The sequence below is a fragment of the Vipera berus genome, assembly GCF_964194415.1.
Source record: "Vipera berus genome assembly, chromosome: Z".
In the NCBI taxonomy this organism is placed as follows: Eukaryota; Metazoa; Chordata; class Lepidosauria; order Squamata; family Viperidae; genus Vipera; species Vipera berus.
This window is the reverse complement of record NC_138205.1, coordinates 54,459,995-54,479,428: the sequence shown is the minus strand read 5'-3', so window position 1 is coordinate 54,479,428 and position 19,434 is coordinate 54,459,995. Positions and strand designations below refer to the sequence as shown.

General features: G+C 47.7%; 1 protein-coding gene across 1 annotated transcript in view; it reads right to left on the bottom strand.

Annotated features, from left to right (window-relative positions):
* The window catches only part of EPHA5 (EPH receptor A5), a gene marked incomplete at its 3' end in the record, with an annotated part of 211,151 nt that overhangs the window by 172,083 nt on the left and 19,634 nt on the right, over nt 1–19,434 (bottom strand). The window contains exon 2 of the mRNA XM_081346212.1: nt 6,676–7,339. Within this exon, the coding sequence (XP_081202338.1) occupies nt 6,676–7,339 (664 nt within the window). The remainder of the gene's footprint in view (nt 1–6,675; nt 7,340–19,434) is intronic.

Below are 19,434 nucleotides of genomic sequence, written 5' to 3'. Positions count from 1 at the left end.
CCAATCGAGTTTTATACCTTGTAATTCTAGTTCATTCCTAAGTTTCAATTCCCCCTCCTCATTCAGAATATCCTTGTATGAGATTATGTTACCCAAATCAAACAGATTTGGGTAAACTATCGCTTCAAGGGTGGATAGCCAGACCGGAATTTTGGTGTAATTGTGAGATCTAATTTTTTTCCAAGTATTAAGTAGCGCTTGCCTGATCCGATGTCTTTGAAAATGCGAGAAAAGACCTTGTTTCTCCGTCCATAGGAAAGCATGCCAGCCATATTGCAAATCGTGACCCTCTAAAGTTAATAGTCTTCTATTTCTCAAGATTACCCATTCTCTAATCCAGCTCAGGGCCGCGGCATGGTAATATAATTCCCAGTCTGGCAATCCAAAACCCCCATTTTCCTTCGTGTCCTGTAAATATTTCAATTTAATTCTTGGTTTTTTCCCCTGCCAAATAAAACTTAGTGATAATTTATCCAAATTTCGAAAAAATTTAGAGTCGAGTTGAATTGGGATATTCTGAAACAGAAACAGGATTTTAGGCAGAATATTCATCTTAATGACAGCGATTCTTCCCAATAATGAGAGTTTTAGGTTTCCCCATCTTTCCAGATCACCTTTTATTTGGTTCACTACATTATCATAATTATCCTTTTTGAGTGAAGTGCATCTAGCCGTAATGTTAATCCCTAGATATTTTATTTTCTTGACTATTTCTATATCCATGATTCCGGCCAGACTACCTTTTTGTTTATTGGTCATATTTTTAACAATCATCTTGGTCTTATTTCTATTTATTCGCAGTCCGGCAACCTCACCATATTTAGATAATTCTTCCAATAGCTTTGGTCCCGTCTGACATGGATCCTCCATAATAAAAACCAGATCGTCCGCGAAAGCTTGCAATTTAAAGGTTTCCTTTTTAATGGTTAATCCTTTTATCTTTGGCTCATTTCTTATAGTTCTCGTTAATACTTCAAGAGTCAATATAAAGAGCAATGGTGATAGGGGGCAGCCTTGCCGTGTTCCCTTTTGAATTTGAAACTTGCTAGATGCTTCCCCATTAATAATTATTTTTGCTTCCTGATTGTCATAAATTGCCCTAATTATATTTATAAATTTTTCACCCATATTCATAAAGCTAAGCTGTTGGCACAAAAAAGACCATTTAACGTTGTCAAATGCCTTTTGGGCGTCTAAGAAAAGTAATGCCATCTGTTGTTCGCTATGTAATTCATAGTACTCCAATGTATCTAATATTATTCTAATGTTGTGCTTAGTGTGTCTCTTAGTGAGAAAACCATTCTGATCTGCATGTATGAAATCATTCAGAAATCGTTTCAATCGTTCCGCTATAATTGATGTAAATATCTTGTAGTCCGAGTTAAGAAGTGATATGGGTCTATAATTTTGGATTAATGTATGGTCCGTGTTATCTTTCGGGATAAGGGTTATGTTTGCCTCTAGCCAAGATTTAGGCGTCCTTGCGCCTTCTAATACTGCGTTAAATACCTCCACTAGGGGTTGAGCTAGGATATTTTGTAATTCTTTATAAATTTCTGATGGAAGACCGTCGGGTCCCGATGCTTTATTATTCTTTTGTGCGTTAATAGCTTTTATCACCTCAGATAGTCGAATTTCCTCATTTAACATATTTCTGGTATCTTCTGTGACCTTGGGTAGTTTGGCTCTTTGAAAATATTCCTCCATTTTCTCCACACTTGCCTGACTATCTTCTTTGTATAAACGTTCATAAAATTCCTGGGCTATAATTTTTTTTTTTTCCTCCTGGTGGAATATTCTCCCTTCCTCATCTCGTAATTCGTGAATCCAGTTTTTCCCCTTTTGTTTTCCCAATTTATATGCTAGCCACCGGCCCGGTTTATTTGCATTTTCAAAAAAATTTTGTTTCGTGTTTCTCAATTGTTGGGCTAATTTCTCTTTGTCTAGAATGTTAAGTTTGTGTTTAATCAGATCCATAGATTGCTTGATATTCTCTTTTTGTGGATCTTGTTGGAGTATAACTTCTAAGCTCTTATATTCCTCTTCTAATCTTTCCCGTTGTTGTCTTTTCCCCTTATTTTTATATACCATATATGCCCTCGCTACCCCTCTCATCATTGCCTTAGCTGTATCCCAATTGTTTTGTACTGAGGTGTCTATAGCTTTATTTTCCTTAAAGAAAAAACTTAGTTCTCTCTCCATCTTAGATTTGAATTCGTCTTCTTTTAAAATTGCTCTTTGGAGCGTCCATCTGGGTATTTTTTTGGAGCCTTTCCAGATAAGTTTAATAGGATTGTGATCTGCCCAAGTACCTGTCGCTATATGTACCTCGTCTATTTCTGAACTAATTTCTTTCGTCATCCATACCATGTCTATTCTAGACCATGAGCTATGTCGGTTGGAGTAATATGTATATTGTCTAGCCTTACGATTTCTTTCCCTCCAGACATCTTGGATATTTAGTTCCTCCGCCAAGTTGAGAAAAGATCTCGGTAGAGTTCTTCTCTTCTTTTTCCTAAGCGTCTTTCCCATATAATCCAAATTTGTATCTAGGATAGCATTAAAATCTCCTATTAAACAAATCTCCTCATAATCAATGCTACATATCTTATTGTGAAGTGTTTTGAAAAATTGTTCTTGGTTATGGTTTGGGGCATATATCTCTACCATCATGACCTTCCTGTGATTTATTATAACCTCAACTATCAGTATTCTACCCTCTTTATCGTTATAAATTTGTTTTGCAGTCAATTTTGGGTTTACATATAGTGCCACTCCTCTCTTTTTCTTGTGTCGGTCTAAGGAAACGAATAGGTTCCCTATTCTTGGTTGTACTAACAAATATTTTTGTTGTTCCTTTATATGGACTTCTTGTATTGCCACGATATCCAATTGTTGGTGAATAAGCCTATTAAAAAATTTCCGCCTTTTCACTGGCGAATTCAATCCATTAATATTCACAGACATAATACTACACTCACCTCCCTTCATCTTACTTATTTTTGGTTTTTGTGGATCTCGTGATTCGGGGCTCTCTCTCTTCCTTGTCTCTAGTTCCATGTTTCTCTGTTAACTCACCGGATTTGTTCCTTCTATCCTCTGTAGCTAAGATCTTCCCATCCATTGCCACACGTATTGTATCTCTTTCTCTTACCTCCCTTCCATCTTGATCTTCTAAATCTGCTTCCTCTTGGCTATGGAAGTGACGTTTATAGAAATCTTCTGCCTTCTCTATCGTGTCCAGTCTATGCCTTCTATCCTGCCACGTAACTAGAATACCCTCTGGAGTTAGCCATCTAAAGTTTACATTTTCTCTTATTAATTTAGATGTTAAAAATTGATAGCCGCGTCTCAGATCCCTCATCCTTTTAGGTATCTGTTTAAGGATGGTGATTGGTTGGCCCCGAAATTCTAATGGTTCCTCTCTAGATCTATGCAGAAGCTCATCCCGAATTGATTTTTTAACTAACCTTACATGTACTTCTTTTGGGAGGTTGTGCCTTCTCGCATAATTAGTTTGGACCCTGTATGTTTCATCAATTTCCGCCAGCATTTCCTCCTTCCCTACACCGAGTGCCTTTGCCATCAGTTCTGCCATCATGACCAACAGATCTTCCCCTCTTTTTTCTTGAACGTTTTGGAAGCGTAGATAATGAGCAGCCTTTTCTGCTTCCAGAAAAATAACTGTTGTTTCTAACTCCTTATTAGCCTGAAGGAGTGTTTCATTTAGATCATCTACTCTCTTTTCCTCTTTTTCCATTCTAGCTTCCATATCTTGAAGTCTTTGTTCATTTTTGACTAATTGTTGTTGAATCCCTTCAAATTTATCATCTATCGCTTGGATCTTCCCCTTTAATTCACCAGTGTCGTTTCTTATTTGGCCTATTTCTCTCTTCATCTCCTCGTGATTTTTGGCCATTGCCTCGTGTAGGTTTTGCAAAAGGGCATGTAAATCTTTAAAGGAATTCGAGTTAGATCTTTCCCTTTGCAGCATATCCTCTATAGATTTCTGATTGGAGGGACTTGAGGCCATCCCCTGTCCCTGTGCTGCCGCCTTTTTACCAGCGCTAGGCTTAGTTGCTCCCGAAATGCTTGTCATGTTTCCCCAATTATAGCAGCGTTTTATCAATGTGTAATACCCTGAGTGTTATATAAACCTTTTAACTCTATGACAAAAAATATATAAAACAGTTACCACCAGATACTTATTACCAACTAAGCAATTTATATAATAGAATTCTATAGTATGAATATATTCAAAGTCACGTTCTTCTTCTTTTTTTTTTTTTTCCCCGTTTCCGGCGCAGAAATTGGCACCTTTTCCGTCTTCCTCTGCTGTCAAAGACCAGTAGGTGTCCCACTAAACAAACCTCCAGTTACTAAATTGCTAAATCAAATGGCCGCCCGTGACAAGTAGAGTAGAGTTTCAAAAGTTTCAAAAGTTCACAAATTCAAAATTTACCAGAATAGACCAGACTAGACCAAGCTGATCACTTTCCACGCCCGACAATCCAGAGTTCAGTCTCTAAGGCTCCAAAGCTCAGACTTTGACCTGTTGTAGTTTATCTCCAGCTAAAATGCAGTCATATAGTCTTCGGCTTTCTTTCCCTTGCTGTTTTTGCCAAACGCCTCCCTCAAGACTTCTATCGCCGCTTATTCCCTCTCCATGAGGCACCCACTTCGAACCAGTACCTCTTTCACAAGCGCTTCCTATTTAATATTCGGATACACTCTCCGTCAGCTCCGCTCTACCGTTGTCCCGCTGCTTACGTGCTAGCTCCGTCCCTCTGTCAGATCTTCATGTCGGCCATTACTGGCCTCCTTCTCCCCGGTTCGCTCGCATCAGACTTTCTCCGGATCTTCAACACGAACCGCCGCTCATGAAGGTTCTCCGGGCTGCCTGCAACTTCGGATGTCCCTACAGGACCTCCTGAAGCTCCGAAAAGCCCCCGCGAACACTGGGTGAGAGGTTGTGCGTGGAGAGAGCTCCGTTCACACAGCCGCCCGCTCTGACAGTTGGCTCCGCCCCCCAACCAGGCCATCTTATTTGTCTCTTGAGAAACTTATATGCGGGCCAAGAAGCAACAGTGAGAACTGGACATGGAACCACTGATTGGTTCAAAATTGGGAAAGGAGTCCGGCAAGGCTGTATACTGTCGCCCTGTCTATTTAACTTATATGCAGAGCACATCATGAGAAAGGCAGGGCTAGATGAATCAAAAGTTGGAATTAAGATTGCCAGAAGAAATATCAACAACCTAAGATATGCAGATGATACCACTCTAATGGCAGAAAGTGAAGAAGAACTAAAGAGCCTCTTGTTGTGGGCAAAGAAGGAGAGTGCAAAAGTTGGGTTGAAACCTAACATTAAGAAAACCAAGATCATGGCATCTGGCCCTCTCAGTTCCTGGCAAATAGATGGGGAAGAAATGGAGGTAGAGACAGATTTTATTTTCCTGGCCTCCAAGATCACTGCAGATGGGGACTGTAGCCAAGAAATTAAAAGATGCTTGCTCCTGGGGAGGAAAGCCATGGCAAATCTAGACAGCACACTAAAAAGCAGAGACATCACCCTGTCAACAAAAGTGTGTATAGTCAAGGCTATGGTCTTCCCAGTTGCAATGTATGGCAGTGAAAGTTGGACCATAAGAAAGGCTGAGCGCCAAAGAATTGAGGCCTTTGAACTATGGTGCTGGAGAAGCCTCTTGCGAGTCCCTTGGACTGCAAGGTGATCAAACCGGTCAGTCCTAGAGGAGATCAACCCTGACTGCTCTTTAGAAGGCCAGATCCTGAAGCTGAAACTCAAATACTTTGGCCACCTAATGAGAAGGCAGGACTCACTGGAGAAGAGCCTAATGCTGGGAAAAATTGAGGGCAATAGAAGAAAGGGACGACAGAGAATGAGGTGGCTGGATGGAGTCATTGAAGCAGTAGGCATGAGCTTAAATGGACTCCAGAAGATAGTAGAGAACAGGAAGGCCTGGAGGAACGTTGTCCATGGTGTCGCGATGGGTCGGACACAACTTCGCAGTTAACAACAACAACAATCCTATGTACACAAAGTACATAGTACCAATTGGAATATATATTTGCAAATTGATTATAAGTTATTTTAGACATATTATGTATAATTCTGAATTATGAAACAAGTTAGGACAGTTTTGCAGATATATGTACATTGTCTACATTATTACTTTTGTACTATGGTGTCTCAATTATTAAAATCCCTCCACTCAAAAATAGACGATAGAAGTTCTTTAGGATCATATCAGCCACTATAAACCCTTTATAGCCATGTAAGAAAGGGAGCAAAACTGAGCAAAGAAAGGGAGCATAGACATCACATGCACAATTTAATCTAGAATATTACTGTGCTCTATCCTTCCCAGATGCAGTTTAATGAGCTAAGTAGTAGAGAATAGCTTTATAAGCTGCATAAGTGGGGCTGAGTCACCCAGCTGTTAGAGGTAGCAATCAATGGCACTGCAAGAAAGTATATTTATGTGAGAAACAATTAGGCTGCCATCCTTCATTACACTAGTAGGATGTTCTCATTCTGTATGTGTGTGTTTGTGTGTACACATATGCATACACACATGCACACATACATACATTAGCACTGATATTTATTTTCCAAACAGGTCAATAAAACTATTTCTGGCATAAAATCCTTACCCTGGCAGGTGCCGTTGTTCTCCTCATATCCTGCCTTACATATGCATTTTCCAATTGGCACCAGCCATTCCCCTTCAGCACTGCAATGCATCCTTGGAGGTTCATCAGTCATTGAATTGTTCACGCATGACCCTAAGACTTCTAGTAGCTGTGAAGAATCTGCTCCGGTGATGGTGTCAGGAAAGATGGCAAGGTTTCGAATCACCAGAGGGCACTTTTTATAATAGACCCGAACAGATACCAGTGCAATGCAGGCCCCCACATCCTGGAAAGCAAGGTAAAATCCCTTTTTGGTCAGAGGTCCAATATCTCTCACCTCTGTATTTAGCTTCATAACTCTATCTCCAAGATCTAATTCTGTAAAACTCTCATCTGCTGCAATGGTATCAATCTTGATGTATTGGTTTTCTTTTACATTCCTCCCATCTTCATAATCAGATTCAAAATAGTACATATTAAAAGTCTCTTTGCAAGTTCCAAGACCTCCTGGAAGGCTGTTACAGTCTCTAAGGGTAAATTTTAGTTCAATGAATATCCGAGAGGCTCCTTTGTTTGAGATCCAGCTTGTCAAAAGCCAATTATTCTGACTCTGTTCCATCACTCTACATACTTGATATGTGTGGATTGGTGCATAATTTTCATCCACCTCACCAATTTCTTCCCACTAGACAAAGAGGGGGAAGGGAGAAAGAAACAGGAAAAAAAACAATTTTAAAAATCAGTTCGCAAACATTCACATTTCTAGATTTAATAGTATAGAATGAAGCAAGTAGTAATGAAAAAATTAAAGTATCAAACCTTATCCATACCTTTAAATACTGATTTTTGTTCTCCACAAGTTATCCATAGCAGCTTAAGAATAGATTTTACACTGTCCTCACTAAGCTTTGTTTTCTTATTATCGATATGTTAGATTTTTGTGACAAGTAAAATGCCATTAATATCCAGTTAAAATGCTTTAATCTGAGAATCTTAAAAACATGAATATTACAAAATGGTCCACCAAGAAGCAAATTAGATAAACTGTATTCATATGCCACTTATTTTCCAGCTCTGAGAATGATTAAAAAATATCTGCATTTTGATTGCCTATTTTATTTTTGTCTACTAAATTGAAAAAAAAATTCTTCCATCTCCTCTACCTACTCCTATTTTTTCTATCAGTTAAATTTTAACAGGAAATGGTTCCTGATTAAATAGTCCAATTCATATAGATGCAGATGATTCAGTAACTTTAAATGCATGTAGCAATATTACTAATGTCACTTGATATGAAATCCCTCCAAACTATTAGAATTTTTTTTCACTTATCTTCCTCTTGCATGCTTACCATTCTTATAATTTCTCTCAGTTGCACTTAAACTACCTCTTTTAATTCTGCTCCATCTTTCCTCTAAGGAAAAAAAAATACATGGATATATGTGCACATCTATGCACAACCACAAACTATTGAATCCCTGTATACCGTATATACTTGAGTATAAGCCGACTCGAGTATAAGCCGAGACCCCCATTTTCACCCCCAAAAACTGGAAAAAGTTCGTGACTCGAATATAAGCCGATCCGCCGTTCTGCAAGCCTCCGCCGCCAGCAGAGGCTCGATCCGCCATTTTGCAAGCCTGAATACACAGGAATACCCTGTGTGGCCGCGGCTCTCGGGGAAGCCCTGGCTGTCCGCTTCCTCGCTCCACGCTGCCATTCGGGGCCCGCGCGTTCCCCGGGCAAATCGCGGCGCCCAGCAGGCGAGGAAACACGCCCGCTCCAGTCGCCCCCCCTTCCCTCAGGAGACGGAAGCAAGTGACCGCCCGGAGCTTACCGAGGACTTGCGCGCGGCCGAGGCTTCGGTGCTTCCAGGATCGCGCGCACCTCTCCCAAGCCGCCGCCGTCCGGAGACCTGCCGAAGTTTGGGAGATTTGGGGAGGTGCGCGCGCACCTCCCCAAACCTCCCCAAACGTCAGCAGGTCTCCGGATCTCCGTGCCTTGCCTGCCTGCTAATTTCCGCTGCAGAAAGAAGCAGGCAGGCAAGGCACGGAGATCCGGAGACCTGCTGATGATTGGGGAGGTTTGGGCACCTCCCCAAACCTCCCCAAACGTCGGCAGGTCTCCGGATCTCCGTGCCTTGCCTGCCTGCTTCTTTCCGCTGCAGAAAGAAGCAGGCAGGCAAGGCACGGAGATCCGGAGACCTGCTGATGATTGGGGAGGTTTGGGCACCTCCCCAAACCTCCCCAAACGTCGGCAGGTCTCCGGATCTCCGTGCCTTGCCTGCCTGCTTCTTTCCGCTGCAGAAAGAAGCAGGCAGGCAAGGCACGGAGATCCGGAGACCTGCTGATGATTGGGGAGGTTTGGGCACCTCCCCAAACCTCCCCAAACGTCGGCAGGTCTCCGGATCTCCGTGCCTTGCCTGCCTGCTAATTTCCGCTGCAGAAAGAAGCAGGCAGGCAAGGCACGGAGATCCGGAGACCTGCTGATGATTGGGGAGGTTTGGGCACCTCCCCAAACGTCGGCAGGTCTCCGGATCTCCGTGCCTTGCCTGCCTGCTTCTTTCCGCTGCAGAAAGAAGCAGGCAGGCAAGGCACGGAGATCCGGAGACCTGCTGATGATTGGGGAGGTTTGGGCACCTCCCCAAACCTCCCCAAACGTCGGCAGGTCTCCGGATCTCCGTGCCTTGCCTGCCTGCTAATTTCCGCTGCAGAAAGAAGCAGGCAGGCAAGGCACGGAGATCCGGAGACCTGCTGATGATTGGGGAGGTTTGGGCACCTCCCCAAACCTCCCCAAACGTCGGCAGGTCTCCGGATCTCCGTGCCTTGCCTGCCTGCTTCTTTCCGCTGCAGAAAGAAGCAGGCAGGCAAGGCATGGAGATCCGGAGACCTGCTGATGATTGGGGAGGTTTGGGCACCTCCCCAAACCTCCCCAAACGTCGGCAGGTCTCCGGATCTCCGTGCCTTGCCTGCCTGCTAATTTCCGCTGCAGAAAGAAGCAGGCAGGCAAGGCACGGAGATCCGGAGACCTGCTGATGATTGGGGAGGTTTGGGCACCTCTCCAAACCTCCCCAAACGTCGGCAGGTCTCCGGATCTCCGTGCCTTGCCTGCCTGCTTCTTTCCGCTGCAGAAAGAAGCAGGCAGGCAAGGCACGGAGATCCGGAGACCTGCTGATGATTGGGGAGGTTTGGGCACCTCCCCAAACCTCCCCAAACGTCGGCAGGTCTCCGGATCTCCGTGCCTTGCCTGCCTGCTAATTTCCGCTGCAGAAAGAAGCAGGCAGGCAAGGCACGGAGATCCGGAGACCTGCTGATGATTGGGGAGGTTTGGGCACCTCCCCAAACCTCCCCAAACGTCGGCAGGTCTCCGGATCTCCGTGCCTTGCCTGCCTGCTAATTTCCGCTGCAGAAAGAAGCAGGCAGGCAAGGCACGGAGATCCGGAGACCTGCTGATGATTGGGGAGGTTTGGGCACCTCCCCAAACGTCGGCAGGTCTCCGGATCTCCGTGCCTTGCCTGCCTGCTTCTTTCCGCTGCAGAAAGAAGCAGGCAGGCAAGGCACGGAGATCCGGAGACCTGCTGATGATTGGGGAGGTTTGGGCACCTCCCCAAACCTCCCCAAACGTCGGCAGGTCTCCGGATCTCCGTGCCTTGCCTGCCTGCTAATTTCCGCTGCAGAAAGAAGCAGGCAGGCAAGGCACGGAGATCCGGAGACCTGCTGATGATTGGGGAGGTTTGGGCACCTCCCCAAACCTCCCCAAACGTCGGCAGGTCTCCGGATCTCCGTGCCTTGCCTGCCTGCTAATTTCCGCTGCAGAAAGAAGCAGGCAGGCAAGGCACGGAGATCCGGAGACCTGCTGATGATTGGGGAGGTTTGGGCACCTCCCCAAACGTCGGCAGGTCTCCGGATCTCCGTGCCTTGCCTGCCTGCTTCTTTCCGCTGCAGAAAGAAGCAGGCAGGCAAGGCACGGAGATCCGGAGACCTGCTGATGATTGGGGAGGTTTGGGCACCTCCCCAAACCTCCCCAAACGTCGGCAGGTCTCCGGATCTCCGTGCCTTGCCTGCCTGCTAATTTCCGCTGCAGAAAGAAGCAGGCAGGCAAGGCACGGAGATCCGGAGACCTGCTGATGATTGGGGAGGTTTGGGCACCTCCCCAAACCTCCCCAAACGTCGGCAGGTCTCCGGATCTCCGTGCCTTGCCTGCCTGCTTCTTTCCGCTGCAGAAAGAAGCAGGCAGGCAAGGCACGGAGATCCGGAGACCTGCTGATGATTGGGGAGGTTTGGGCACCTCCCCAAACCTCCCCAAACGTCGGCAGGTCTCCGGATCTCCGTGCCTTGCCTGCCTGCTAATTTCCGCTGCAGAAAGAAGCAGGCAGGCAAGGCACGGAGATCCGGAGACCTGCTGATGATTGGGGAGGTTTGGGCACCTCCCCAAACGTCGGCAGGTCTCCGGATCTCCGTGCCTTGCCTGCCTGCTTCTTTCCGCTGCAGAAAGAAGCAGGCAGGCAAGGCACGGAGATCCGGAGACCTGCTGATGATTGGGGAGGTTTGGGCACCTCCCCAAACCTCCCCAAACGTCGGCAGGTCTCCGGATCTCCGTGCCTTGCCTGCCTGCTAATTTCCGCTGCAGAAAGAAGCAGGCAGGCAAGGCACGGAGATCCGGAGACCTGCTGATGATTGGGGAGGTTTGGGCACCTCTCCAAACCTCCCCAAACGTTGGCAGGTCTCCGGATCTCCGTGCCTTGCCTGCCTGCTTCTTTCCGCTGCAGAAAGAAGCAGGCAGGCAAGGCACGGAGATCCGGAGACCTGCTGATGATTGGGGAGGTTTGGGCACCTCCCCAAACCTCCCCAAACGTCGGCAGGTCTCCGGATCTCCGTGCCTTGCCTGCCTGCTAATTTCCGCTGCAGAAAGAAGCAGGCAGGCAAGGCACGGAGATCCGGAGACCTGCTGATGATTGGGGAGGTTTGGGCACCTCCCCAAACCTCCCCAAACGTCGGCAGGTCTCCGGATCTCCGTGCCTTGCCTGCCTGCTAATTACCGCTGCAGAAAGAAGCAGGCAGGCAAGGCACGGAGATCCGGAGACCTGCTGATGATTGGGGAGGTTTGGGCACCTCCCCAAACCTCCCCAAACGTCGGCAGGTCTCCGGATCTCCGTGCCTTGCCTGCCTGCTTCTTTCCGCTGCAGAAAGGAGCGCGGATCCAGTGGGGGGGGGAAAGCCCTTTAGCAGGATTTGCCTGCATGCCGGCGGAGGCTGGATCCGTGCTCCACAAGCCTCTGCCGCCGGCTGGATCCGCGCCCTGCCGCTGCGGAGCGCGGATCCAGCCTCCGCCGGCGGCGGAGGTCTAGGGGTAGTGGGGGGGGGCCCGCGGACATAGATGGGCTCAAGTGGAAGCCAAGCAGCCCTCCCGAATCTGGGCTTCTGGACGGAGCAGCCGGTGGTGCGTTTCAAAAAGCCAGATAAGGCAGACAGGGAGATGAAGAGTTCAACCGAGTTTCCTCTTTTGTTCAGGCTCCCCCGATCAGACAAAGAACTAGCCAGCGGCAGGTTTCTCCCCTTTTCCCTCCCATCTCTCTTCCCCCAACCCTTGGGTCCCACAGCAACTCACGAACTCCAGCCGCCCCTTCTCCTTCGAAAGGTCTAGATCCCGAGATAAGATATATACAGAAATATACATAAAGAGAGACGGACGCAGGCTGTTGGTTTCTCGCCTCATCCCACACACGCACGAGGGGGAGAAACAACGCTCTGGGCGGCAGAGTCTTGGAGAAAGAAAAATCGGCTGCAGCCTCGGGGTAGGCTTCTCCGGGGGCGCCGCCGCGATTCTGCAGGGGCCAGGTAGGGAAAACTCGCCGGGGAAAACGGGTGCCGTTGCAGCGCCCGGCGAGTTTAAAAGCAGCGGGTGCAGATGCCTGAACAAAAGAGGAAACTCGGTTGAACTCTTCATCTCCCTGTCTGCCTTATCTGGTCTTTCAAGAGGAGGGTATTCCTTTCACTTCTTGAACTTTCCCAAAGACTTGCAAACTTTTCCAACCATTACTTCCAAGGATCTTTGATGGGGAGAGAAAGCACGGGTGAGCGATGGGGAGAGAAAGCACGGGTGAGCGATGGGGAGAGAAAGCACGGGTGAGCGATGGGGGGGAAAGCACGGGTGAGCGACTCCGCTCCCTCACCTCACCTCCGGGCCGGGCTTCTCGCCGGCGGGCTGGCTGGCTGGTGCTGGTCCCCGGGCGAGGAAGCGAGCAAGCGGGCGAGCGGCAGCGGCATTTTCGGCGCGGCACGGGTGAGCGATGGGGAGAGAAAGCACGGGTGAGCGATGGGGGGGGAAAGCACGGGTGAGCGATGGGGAGAGAAAGCACGGGTGAGCGATTGGGGGGGAAAGCACGGGTGAGCGATGGGGAGAGAAAGCACGGGTGAGCGATGGGGGGGGAAAGCACGGGTGAGCGATGGGGGGGGAAAGCACGGGTGAGCGATGGGGGGGAAAGCACGGGTGAGCGATGGGGAGAGAAAGCACGGGTGAGCGATGGGGAGAGAAAGCACGGGTGAGCCATGGGGGGGGAAAGCACGGGTGAGCGATGGGGAGAGAAAGCACGGGTGAGCGATGGGGAGAGAAATCACGGGTGAGCGATGGGGGGGGAAAGCACGGGTGAGCGATGGGGAGAGAAAGCACGGGTGAGCGATGGGGAGAGAAAGCACGGGTGAGCGATGGGGAGAGAAAGCACGGGTGAGCGATGGGGGGGGGAAAGCACGGGTGAGCGATGGGGAGGAAAGCACGGGTGAGCGATGGGGAGAGAAAGCACGGGTGAGCGATGGGGAGAGAAAGCACGGGTGAGCGATGGGGAGAGAAAGCACGGGTGAGCGATGGGGGGGGAAAGCACGGGTGAGCGATGGGGAGAGAAAGCACGGGTGAGCGATGGGGGGGAAAGCACGGGTGAGCGATGGGGGGGGAAAGCACGGGTGAGCGATGGGGGGGGAAAGCACGGGTGAGCGATGGGGAGAGAAAGCACGGGTGAGCGATGGGGAGAGAAAGCACGGGTGAGCGATGGGGGGGGAAAGCACGGGTGAGCGATGGGGGGGGAAAGCACGGGTGAGCGATGGGGGGGAAAGCACGGGTGAGCGATGGGGAGAGAAAGCACGGGTGAGCGATGGGGAGAGAAAGCACGGGTGAGCCATGGGGGGGGAAAGCACGGGTGAGCGATGGGGAGAGAAAGCACGGGTGAGCGATGGGGAGAGAAAGCACGGGTGAGCGATGGGGGGGGAAAGCACGGGTGAGCGATGGGGAGAGAAAGCACGGGTGAGCGATGGGGGGGGAAAGCACGGGTGAGCCATGGGGGGGGAAAGCACGGGTGAGCGATGGGGAGAGAAAGCACGGGTGAGCGATGGGGAGAGAAAGCACGGGTGAGCGATGGGGAGAGAAAGCACGGGTGAGCGATGGGGAGAGAAAGCACGGGTGAGCGATGGGGGGGGAAAGCACGGGTGAGCGATGGGGGGGGAAGCACGGGTGAGCGATGGGGAGAGAAAGCACGGGTGAGCGATGGGGGGGGAAAGCACGGGTGAGCGATGGGGAGAGAAAGCACGGGTGAGCGATGGGGAGAGAAAGCACGGGTGAGCGATTGGGGGGGAAAGCACGGGTGAGCGATGGGGAGAGAAAGCACGGGTGAGCGATGGGGGGGGAAAGCACGGGTGAGCGATGGGGAGAGAAAGCACGGGTGAGCGATGGGGAGAGAAAGCACGGGTGAGCGATGGGGGGGGAAAGCACGGGTGAGCGATGGGGGGGGAAAGCACGGGTGAGCGATGGGGGGGGAAAGCACGGGTGAGCGATGGGGAGAGAAAGCACGGGTGAGCGATGGGGAGAGAAAGCACGGGTGAGCGATGGGGGGGGAAAAGCGGCAGCGGCATTTTCGGGAGCAGCGGGTGAGCGATGGGGGGGGAAAAGCGGCAGCGGCATTTTCGGGAGCAGCGGGTGAGCGATGGGGGGGGAAAAGCGGCAGCAGCATTTTTGGGGGCAGCGGGTGAGCGATGGGGGGGGAAAGCGGCAGCAGCATTTTCGGGGGCAGCGGGTGAGCGATGGGGGGGGAAAGCGGCAGCGGCATTTTCGGGGGCAGCGGGTGAGCGATGGGGGGGGAAAGCGGCAGCGGCATTTTCGGGGGCAGCGGGTGAGCGATGGGGGGGGGAAAGCGGCAGCGGCGGTTGTTGGGGGCGCAGCAGGCGAGGCAGCTTCTCTCAGCAGCCTGTTCCGAACGAAGGGACAGTTCTTTTTTTTTGTTGACTGGAGTATAAGCCGAAGTGGAGTTTTTCAGCCCAAAAAGTGGGCTGAAAAATTCGGCTTATACTCAAGTATATACGGTACTTAGCCCTCTCCTCAAGACAACAGGTTATATCAGATCTCAAAGAGACCTATGACAAAGAAGAGTGGAAATGTTCAGCCCTTGACATTAGGCTATTTATTCGTTTATCAATCAAACAATAAACAACAATCTACTGAAGGAACCATTAAGAACATTTCCACCATTACTGACAGGGAAAGCCAGCTGTATAAAACAGATCAAACCACATTCCCCTTTTAGCATTGATAATGTTCCCTGGTTAAGTAATGAAATGTCTGCAAGAAAACAACCAAACTTAGACAAACTTAAAACAACCAAACTTTAACAGTCTTAGAAAGAGAACATACATGTGTTTTAAGTATGCAGTGTTAAATCATTTATTAACAGAGTGACTCCTGCATTGGTAATATTCAGAGGTCAACAGGTCTGGTGATAATCAGAATGTAAATGCCCAGTGTCAATGAGAAAGTCATCACACACCACACACACACACAGAGAGAGAGAGAGAGAGAGAGAGAGAGAGAGAGAGAGAGAGAGAGAGAGAGAGAGAGAGAGAGAGAGAGAGAGAGAGAGAGAGAGAACATGTAATAGATTAGGCTAAAGAATATAGGTAATCCTTGATTTACAAGCATTTGTTCAACTGTTCTAAGTTACAATGGCACTGAACACACTTACAAGTGTTGCAGTATCCCCATGGTCACACAATCAAAATTCAGATGCTGGGCAATTGGCTCATATTTATGATGGTTGCAGTGTCCCAGGGTAATGTGATCACCTTTTGCAATCTTCTGACAAGCAAAGTTAATGGGGAAGCCAGATTCACTTAACAACCATGTTACTAACTTAACAACTACAGTGATTCACTTAACAACTGTGGCAAGAAAGATTGTAAAATAGGACAAGACTCACTTAACAACTATCTTGCTTAGCAATGGCAATTTTAGGCTTAATTGTGGTCATAAATTGAGAACTACATGTGCTGTATATAAAAACTCTTTTCAAAGCAGACTTTGGGTTGAACATCTAGAAACAATTTTGAAAATAGGAAATTAGTTTGGTTTGTAAATAAGGCACTCCTAGAGGAAAAAATTGTCTCAACAGAAATACTTTGGGTCATGTCTTTTGGTAGCCAAGGAGTGCTCGTGCAGTCTGGTAGATAGGTTTTTTCCTATTTGGCCCACATAGTTCTTTTTACAGTTGTTGCACTGGATCAGGCACCATATACCAAGTCCAGTGCAACAACTATGAAAAGAACTATGTGGGCCAAACAGGAAAAAAACTATCTACCAGACTGCACAAGCACTCCCTGGCTATCAAAAGACATTGTCCCTCATGTCTGTCCATGAGGACTCGGAAGGACACATATTTGATCTAACTGGGACAACAATTATAACCCAAGCAAAGTGAAGGAGAGAAAGAGAATTCCTTGAGGCCTGGTTCTCCATCAACCAATCAGTGAACAGACACATTGACATTGACCCCGCCTATCGCCCACTGAGAGCGAGAGAGCTACTTCAACTGAAGTACCAGAAGCAACATTCCAAACAAACCAAACACAATTCAAACCACACTGAAGATGTCCCCCCAAGCAGAGATGCAATGTTTGCAACCTGATTACCAAGTGCAGAGATCAAACCAACAACCCAGCTACCAACCTGAGCTACTAATATTCAAACACATGCAATGGTGGGATTCAGCCGGTTTGCACCACTTCGGCAGAACTGGTAGCTAATTTTTTGTTGCCCAGGCCCAGAATGGACTTCCGGAAGTAACATCCAAACAGAGAACTGGTTGTTCACATATTTGAATCCCATCACTGAACACATCTCATATATGATTCTTGTCAGAGCTACAGCACATCAAAAATAAATCTTTGTCTATGTCAACCTAAAAGAGATTCAGGAATGGATTAATTCAGCAGTTCTCAGCCTTTTGTTCACCATGGATCATGGTAAATATTTGAAGGCTACAGACCTTCAAGACTTTAAAGCACAGAACTGCATCAAGCCTTCATGGACCCCCCTGTGACAATGTCATGGACCTCCCCCAGGGGTCTGTGAATCACAGGTTGAGAACCACTGGATTAATTTGTCAGAGCTGATTTTCTCAATTTCCCATTGATTTCTGTCATTTTTGCTGCATCAATAAAAAAACTACCTCTTCCAAATGCATTTGGACCAAAAAAAGTACATATTTTTTGTGCATTTCTTCAATATCTCTTTTTGTGCACTTCTTCCAACTCATGCAACTATTTTAAGTACTTTTCCTGCTGAATGCTACATATATTTTCTATGCAAACTATGCAAACATTGTCTTTTTTTCCTTTTTGTGTACTTTTGGAATTGTTAATATCATAAAAACTCTGCACACTCTGAATTTGGAGAGAGGTACATAGTTCCTGAATAGATTTGCAATTTTTTTTGGATCAAATGAATTTCTCCTCCATCTCTAGAATGAGAACAAAATGGCAATATAACAAAGACAATAAAACAAAAAATTGAGCACATTTAGTTATGTATGTCCAAGTTTACTTCAAATAGAACAAAACAAAATAAAAATAAAGAGGTTATACAGCTTCAAACTGTCCTTTAGTTTATCAGATAAATATTTAAGCAACTATGTTGGTTTCATCTGTGGTATTATGCTAGACCACGGGTCGGCAACCCGCGGCTCCGGAGCCGCATGCGGCTCTTTGAGCCGTCTTCTGCGGCTCCCAGCCGCCCGGTGCGCGCGCACCTCTCCAAATGGAGAGTGGCACCGCCCGTTTGGAGAGGTGCGCGCGCACCTCCCCGAATGGGCGGAGGTGCGCGCGCACCTCCCCAAACCTTTGGAGAGGTGCGCGCGTACCTCCGCGCGAACGGGCCGCGGCGTCGCTCTTTGAGGAAGCTGCCGCGGCCCGTCTGCAAAGCTGCCGAAAACGGCAGCTTTGCAGATGGGCCACGGCAGCTTCCTCAAAGAGCGACGCCGCGGCCCGTTCCGAGAGGTGCGCGCGCACCTCCCCGAATGGGCGGAGCTGCGCGCGCACCTCCCCAAACCTTTGGAGAGGTGCACGCGTACCTCCGGGCGAACGGGCAGCGGTGCCGCTCTTTGAGGAAGCTGCCGCGGCCCGTCTGCAAAGCTGCCGAAAGCGGCAGCTTTGCAGACGGGCCGTCGCCGTCGGGCAACCGGGAACCAGTTCCATCTCACTTTTTAAAAAAATGGCAACCGCGTGCATCCGCGCATGCGCAAAACATTTTTTGCGCATGCGCGTGCATGGACACACGCACGCGGCTCCCAGTTTTTTTTAATTTGTGATGGAACCGGTTCCCGGTGGCTCTTTTCCTTTTTTAGGTTGCCGACCCCTGTGCTAGACTGAGCTTTTATAATTTCAGTTTTCAGAGTGTCCCAAGCTTCTTGAATTGAAGAAAGCAAAGGCAGCTATGCTTCTTCTGCAACTAATAACTACAACCAAATGTGGAATCCAAGAAAGAATTTGGATCTACTCTTTCCTTCCTTTTCTCTCAGTGTCCAAAGGTGAACCAAGATATAGCACATTGACAGAGGTCCTTCCAATTCCATCTCAGACCATTCTTAGCTCCACTGATCTGTCAACTGGTCAATTTTTGGAGAAAGTTTGTTTAATTTTCCATAAGACTAGCACTGTACACTGATTTATAGGATCAAATTATATAGGAGATGACCAGGCTGATCCTGAGGGAGGGGTCAAGGGCATCATCAACCTTGAGTCCCTTTGAACCCATAAGAGATCTAAGTCCAGCCCATCTTGATTTTGATTGACCCTTATCTACCACCAACTTGCTTTGACCATTAACAGTTCAGATTCTTGTGGAGAGTATTAGCATGCAATAAATCTGTATTTATTTGAACCACTCCGGCTCCTAATTTCTTAATTCTTGACAATAATCTGATCTACTAACAGTCAAAACAAATAAAGATCAGCTTAATTCAAAGTGGTCTGGACTTCTATCTCTTATAGGTGTGAAGGGTCTCAAGGATGATGATGCGTTTGACCTCTCCCTCAGGATCAGCCTGGTCATCTCCTATAGATTAAGTTACACTACTTGATGTAGAAGAGGAAATTGGCAAGTAGCCTTGCACAAATTATAATGTCTAAAATAAGCCTAATAAATACATAAACACATTCAAGTTCTATCTCATAAACATTTCTATTTTAGATCCTAATAGATCACTGATTACTAAAAGGATAACCTTTAATGGTTCTCTAAGAACTCACTTTTTAAATCTAACTCGGGCTTTCTTTTTTTGTTAATCAGGTTTCCAGACCAAGTCCTTTGAATTGCCAGATAGGTCTCCCTTCGCTCCAATACATATTATTTGAATCGAAGGAAGCCACCTAGCCATCAGTGGTCCACAAAAACCAAACCATTTGTAATCATTATGTTCTTGCCCTGTTAGTTCTAGTCTCTGTATTTGCTCTAAAAACCTTATCTTCA